We start from the raw sequence: 7191 nt of genomic DNA on the forward strand, positions 1-7191 counted from the left end.
GAATCCAAATTGCGAACTATTGTGATCCAAAATTATCAATTGATCATATGGTTACCGTTAATCCTTTGACAGAAATGTCTTTCCTCAAAGCTTTCCCTCAGATGAATCCAAATTGCAAAATCTTGTGCAAAACTCTCAAATCAACTTTGATCTTGGAAGAAAATCTCAGCTGGATTTATTTTGAAAACCCCAAAGAATTTTCAACTCAATTGATACCACCAACCTAATTGGACCTTATCACACTTACTTTAGATCACACACTAAAAATGATTATGTACACTACGCCAAATAAGCTATTTAATAGCGTTTTTTTTGTTTTTGATAGCGCTTAAAAGCGCTATTGACCGCGCCGCTATTGTAATTTTTTTTTGTTTAATAGCACTTTAAAAGCGCTATTAAAACACCGCTTTTTAATAGCGTTTTTCCTTAAGCGCTACTGAAGTATAGAGTTCTGCGCGTTTTTTATTTGATTTTGATAGCACTTTTAAACTAAGCGCTATTATAGGGCACATGTTTGATAGCACTTTTAAACTAAGCGCTATTATAAGGCACATGTTTGATAGCTCTTTTAAACTAAACGCTATTATAGAGCACATTTTTTATAGCACTTTCAAACAAAGCGCTAATATATGACACTTTTGCCCTAATAAATGGCATATGTTTTATAGCGCTTTCTCTTAAAAGTGCTATTATAGGATGTTTCATTAATAGCACTCTTTACAAAACGCTATTGAAGTACTTTTTTTTTTTACAAAAAATCAGTCTTTTGGTGTGCATATATCAAAAAGCTACATATTATGGTGTTCAAATATCAAATAACACAAAATCACTCTTTTGGTGTGCAAATATAAAGTAACGCTCTAAGTTACTCATTGCATAAATATTATGATTCATCAATACCAAAAAACATTTTTAACCAAATCCACGTGTTTAAATATCATAACATATATAAAGTGCATTCAGTGTACTACAAAAAAGAGGACATTTGCATAGTCAAATTTATAGATGCATGCATTCCAACTAAGAGTACTTCAATCCAAATCTAAAAACCAGCAACTATTTTTGCTTCCAACTAAGGCTGCTTTCTCCATGTCTCCACAGAAAGATTTCCTGCCACCTGTATTCACGAAAAAGAATGATTGTGAACAAAACTAAAAGCACAGCTAAGGGCAGTAGCGTTACCCCCACTCGCGACCTTTAGGTAAGAGTCATGAGGCTACAACCTTACCATTGCACCGAGTTCGACTTAGAACGAGAACAGAACTATTGAAACAAACATAGATATACAAAATGAATGTTCTATATCAGCACACACAATACGCATACACACGAGTCAAAGAACTTACAGCTGAACTTCTTGAAAACGCTTCCTCAGCAATATGTCCAACAAAACCATATCCTGAAAGCTTTGCATTGAAATCTATATCAATCTGTATGTTCGCTGCTGAAAAATCATTATACATTGCCTGCTAGAGATTCAAAGGTGTGTCTGTGAAGATAGAAACATATTAAACATAAAATTTGAAATCTAATGTACTATAAGAATATTAGAGTAATATTTACTCATGCTATATTTTTTCAATCTATATCAATAAATACACAATAACTCATCTCCCAATCGCAATCACTTAATAAGATCTAAAGACCGCGTATAAAGAGAATGTTTATCACCTTAAAAGGCCCTTCGTCATGCAAGAAAGTAAGACCTTGTGCAACAGAGAAGGTGATTTTCATTCTTGTATCCCAATCAATCGAATATTCGTTTTATCACTAGGTTGTTGACTCTACTAGTTTTTCAGGTTTGGGAACATATACATATAAGAAGTAAAAAAGCCCAAGTTTGTAGAGAAGAATTGATAAACATGTCACTTTACTTCAAGTTATGGGACACTGGTGGATACTAATATAATTTAAGCAATCACAAAGCCTTCTCTACCTAAACTATGTATGAAACGAAAAAGAAATAAGAAATTAACTTTATACATAAACCACAGCTCAACTAGTCTCTCACAACTTTTGAGAAACTACATAAAAGTAAGCTACAAAGAAAGACATAATAATTATACTTAGTTATCTTTGACCATACTTTTCTCTATACCATAAAGTATCATTATCTCCATAAATATTTACATACTATAATTATGCAAAGGATAATCATTTATTTTATATGAATATCATTGAGTATTTATACAACTGTAACAAGTTCTTTTCCAATCCACATATTGAAACCAACAAACCACATAGCTACATTAACACTGAACATGTGCAGTGCACAAACATAAATAATATTATACTTTTAAATTAAAATAATCATATTCACGCCATAAGAAAAGTACTAGCTCATACATTTATACAGAAATGTTGTATACATCACATTTTAGCTGCCTACTACCAATGCTCAATCATAATAAGAGGCTAATTGACACAAATTAGAAAGTGGCCTACCTTAGAACTCTGCCACTGGAATTGAGTCAATAAGGAAGCTTGAGTTCCCAAATTTCTTAGGGAAGGATGAAAGATTCATATCTTCATCATCAGAGTCACGCATGTTTAGTGCCCGATTCTCTTCTAAGGTGTTGGCATGCTTCTTATTACGCATAAGGCAGCAACTACATAAAGAGAGACCTTTCGAAACAGATAACCAGTTCCGACATAGACTGGTTCAATGAGATCCATTTCATGGTGATTTTTTACGGTGATTTTTTATAGTATCAAATATTGCAGCAACAATTTCAAAAGCTTGCTAATTAGTACCTGAATGATGCCAGCAAGTTCACCCTTTGAGTGCTTAGATGAAGTGTTCAACCAAGTCCCAGGCCAATGAGGTCCATCAGCCATCCATGTTTTTGGAATTTTTATAGGCTCAATAGGTTCATCTCCACTGTTTTGTTTCTGAACTTTCATGGCCTTGATTTCCTCTCTTGCATGAAAAGCATCTGACTTGTGACGGATAGACTCGAGAAAACCATTGATTACGACCTTGAACTCATCATACTTACACTTCAGCCTTCTACGAACCTTCACAAAATCAGGTTTCACTTTATTTTTGTAAGTATCTTTCTTTAAGCTGAAGTATGATTCCATATTCCTAGACTTTATATCATGCTTGTGGAAGGATGGAACCCACACATTAACAAAACTGGAAGCTTCACGCATTCTATCCAAAGTTAAAAGTGTGCCTCTGTCATCAAAAACATAGCAAAGAAAGCTTCTCAACTGGATAATCAACAGCTAAAATATATAAGATGGTGTTTGTCATGACAAGAGGCGGATTAGACTAACTAACAAAACATTCAATCAAGGATTAGACCAATTGAACAAAGAAGAATTCAACAATAAAACTAACAAGCGAAAGACATTTGAGGATGTTCATATTGATATTTTTTCACAGCATGTTTGTATTGATACCTGCGCCAGTGGCACCATAACAAGGAACACATTTATCAACAACGGCAACCGATAAGTCCGAATCCATCAGAAACTGACGAGCAACGGTCAAACTGAAAGGTAATCCTAAAGGATGAGAAGTTAGGGCTCTCTCACAAATAGGTAATTTTACTTTAACAAAAACTTGAAAGATAGAGCATCAATCCATTAAGAACTACCTCTACTTGTGAATCATGCAGGTAGAAAACCAAGCTACTGGAAATTGGAAATTACAAAAACAAACTATGGAATATCCCTCACAATCCCAAAACCGACTTTCCAAATTGAATCTTCAAGTTGTGTTATTAGTTTCTCTTCACTCACTCAAGATGAACAAAAAATACACAAAAGTCTACAAGATTTTTCCATATTTAAGTTTTGATAACTTAATCAACATGATTGGAATATGCAAGCCAGTAATCAACATTAATCAACAATTATGGATCCTAGGATCTCTTATAGTTAGTCAACAATTAGGGATCCTATGATTCTCTTAAAATTAATCAACTATCATTAATTTTAAATCCTTGTAATTTTACAACGCAGAGCAATAATATGAGAAAATAAAGATTACCAGATTCCAATAAAGAGAGGGACGATGATGGTGAGCCAACGAAGGGATGAGTTCGATGGAGAATGAGTTTTGTTCGTTCTTTCTCTCCGTTGTTTCCTCTTTCTGTTCAAGTGGTGAATCTGAATCGACCGTGTTTTCACTTTCTGGTAGTGAATCGATGGTGAAGAGTGTGTGAGTTCTGGGATGACGAAGGGAGAAGAATGTTTGGCTGGGTTGGGGGTTCGACGGCGTGAGTGAATCGAAGGAAGGTAGGTTCAACAACGACGTGCGTGAATCGAAGTCGAAGGAAGATTTCAAGCGTGAGTGGGTTCTGGGTTTTCAGAGAGAATGGGTGTTTTGGTTTTTGGTGGTGAGTGGCCAAAAATTGTGCCCCAAAACGAAAAAGTCTCCGCCAAAGTGTTTTGTTTTTTTTTTGTTTTAATTTTATTATTATATTATTTTTTTGCATTTTATTATGTATTTGATAAAGTTCAACAATAGCACTTTTTAATAAACGATAACATAGGTTAGTAAAATAATAGCGTTTTATAAAAAGTGCTATCTTAGTGAAGAATATTAATAGCGTTTCAAAGGAAGCGCTATCTTAGTGATGTTTAATAATAGCGTTTTTCCTTAAAGTGCTATCAAAATTATATTGTATGTATTTTATAATAGCGTCTGACCATAAAGTGCTATTATAAATTTGTTTTTTCTCTTTTAATAGCATTTTATTTAAAAGTGCTATTAAATTAGGCGATACAAAAAATCAATTTTGACGTAGTATAACACATTCAACTTTAATAATCAAGGAAGACATCTATACGAATTGATCTATCAAACAACACATTCAACAAATTTCATATAGAATTTAAATGAGAGTAAGAGATATAGAGATAGAGAGCGACAAAAGGATTTGGCTAAGCAGTTTCCCAGGTCCTCCCCGCGTGTGGGTATGTCTGCCCTCAATTTCAAATGAAATTGAGAAGTTATTTCTTACTTTGCAAAAATGTAACTATAAGAGAAGTGTTCTAAGAGCAACTCTTACAAACCCTAACTATTTGTTGTTGATTTAACCCCTTCTCTTCTTTTGATCTTCAACAAGACTAAGCACACAATAGATCCAATTGATTCATCATCCCACTCTACTCCTTTGCCAAATGCTCAATTTTCAAAGTTTTCACTCGATCAAATCCAATTGCAAACTATTGAACCTATGAACTTCCAATTTGATTCGGCGTTCTCGCATTACTACCTTGTGAGTTACCAAAACTCCAAAAATTTCACTTGGTCGTAATTCTTTGATTCTTCGTTCTCGCGCTACTCTTTTGCGAGTTACCGAAACTCCAAAGCTTTCACTTGGCCGTAATCCTTTGATTCGCCATTCTCGCGCTACTCCTTTGCGAGTTACCAAAAGTCCAAGGATTTCACTTGGCCGCAATCCTCTTTTGGAATTCTTGTACAAACCCCCAAATCTACCAAAGATCTTAGAGGATAAACCCTAGGTTTTTCTAGATGAAACCCCCCACAGTTCTCAACCCAATATTCTCGGTTACAAAAAACCTAATTGGACATTATCAAACCTCATATAGATGGCACCCCAACAAAAGATGATTGTGTATGATTTATAAGTGTGAATGCATAGGCAAAAGGTTGAAGGTGAAGAGCAATGGTGGTAAGTGTTTATAGTTTCATCAAGTTGGAATGATGCATGAATAATGTATTTATAGTTGTGGAAGTTTGGTTGCATAGGGGGAATTTTTTGGAATTAAAAGAAATTATAGAAAAAGTCCAAACAAATAGTATGTGTTGGCCTAAAATACGGATGTGTTGGCACATTAACATGAAAATAGCAGTATGTGTCAGCCTATGAAGGCGTGTGTGTCGGCCTGAACAAGTAAGTAGCTACAGGTTTCAATATTGAAGCACATGTGCCGACCTGAAGGTCATATGTGCCAGCACATAGACTGAATATTTACAGTATGGGCTGGCCTGAACAATGCATCTGTCGGCCTGAGTTAAACTGAAGTTGCAGACTTCATTATTAAGTTACATGTGTCGGGTTGAAGGTCGTATATGTCGGCACATACAATGCATTTTTGTGCATAAAACTGTTTTTTTATGATTTTGATCAATTTCAAAGTGGTTTTACATGATTCCTAAGACATGTAATGCAAGGGTGCCACAAAAACTCAAATATATCATCTAATATACATAAATGCTAAGTTTCCTAGTTTTGACATCATGCAAAACATCTAATGGTGAGTTGCACTCACATGGCCCACGGTGGTGGAGTCCAATCCTTGTGAGTGCACTTGTCCACTAGATGTTTTGCATGAAGTCAAAGCATAGGAAACTATTAGCATTTATTTATATTAAACAATGTCTCCAAGTATTTATATATGCCTATGCATTAGGGATCTTAGAATGCATTTGAAACATGTTTAAAAAAGATATCGCGCATTAAAATGGATTACATTGCATCAAAATTAGTTTCAAGCTTGAAAAATCATTTTTCACTCAAAAAGAAAGTGTACAGGTCGACACATACATGGTATATGTCGACACATATGTTTCTATATTGAATTCTTTATATTTTGAAACTATGTGTTGACACCATTATTAGGTTTTGTAGCCTTTTTGAATCCTAGTCCATTTTTATTCAAGGAATGTCTTTGACTTGATAGGATCAAGTCAAGCTTTTCTTTCCCTTTGGTAAACTTACATAGGGTTTCATGTAATTCATCTACTTCCTTTTTCAAAGAGACACAATTCTCACAAAATTTATTTGAGTTTCTAATTTTAGTTATTTCTAACTGAAACGATTTCTTTCTTTCTTCAACAAACCCTAAATATTCCTTAAGGTATGAGTAGTGTTTTCAAAGTTTATCATTTTCTTTAAATAACTCAAAACAATATTTACCTCACCATTATCTTCCTCGTAGGATGCTCTTAAGCATACTTAATTTTCTTCTTTGGGAGATGATTATTTTATGATTCTCTCTGAGGTTGATGTTTCTCCTCATTCTGTTCTTTCGATTATTCCTCTTAAAGATACTTCTTCTTCACAATTTCTTATACATGAGGTTCCTTCATTTGATGTTGAATCTTCTAAAGATTATCCGACTACTGAGTATGTTCTTTTGAAAAATACCATCAAAGTTATATGATACAGTGTTTTTAAACTCAGATCGTTTTGACCGGTCAGATTGGCT

The 7191-nt window shown here is 34.2% G+C and overlaps 1 protein-coding gene across 1 annotated transcript; it reads right to left on the reverse strand.

Moving 5' to 3' along the window:
- Window positions 1-1072: 1072 nt before the first annotated feature.
- LOC131646767 (cellulose synthase-like protein D2) lies at window positions 1073-3156 on the reverse strand. Its single transcript, XM_058916734.1, has 3 exons — window positions 2755-3156; window positions 1347-1466; window positions 1073-1117 (listed from the first exon to the last, which is right to left on the reverse strand). Exons 1-3 carry the CDS (start codon window positions 3154-3156, stop codon window positions 1073-1075), a joined length of 567 nt encoding a protein of 188 aa, XP_058772717.1.
- Window positions 3157-7191: the final 4035 nt, after the last annotated feature.

This window comes from Vicia villosa, linkage group LG1 (genome assembly GCF_029867415.1).
Source record: "Vicia villosa cultivar HV-30 ecotype Madison, WI linkage group LG1, Vvil1.0, whole genome shotgun sequence".
Taxonomy (NCBI): domain Eukaryota; kingdom Viridiplantae; phylum Streptophyta; class Magnoliopsida; order Fabales; family Fabaceae; genus Vicia; species Vicia villosa.

Bases quoted from the DNA above. Each gene is read 5' to 3' on its own strand.
- LOC131646767 (XM_058916734.1), bottom strand. From the start codon at position 3,156: ATGCGTGAAGCTTCCAGTTTTGTTAATGTGTGGGTTCCATCCTTCCAC. The intron at 1,467-2,754 runs GTACTAATTAGC...AATCTCTAGCAG, and splicing joins AACTTGCTGGCATCATTCAG to GCAATGTATAATGATTTTTC. The intron at 1,118-1,346 runs GTAAGTTCTTTG...TCGTGAATACAG, and splicing joins CGTTTTCAAGAAGTTCAGCT to GTGGCAGGAAATCTTTCTGT.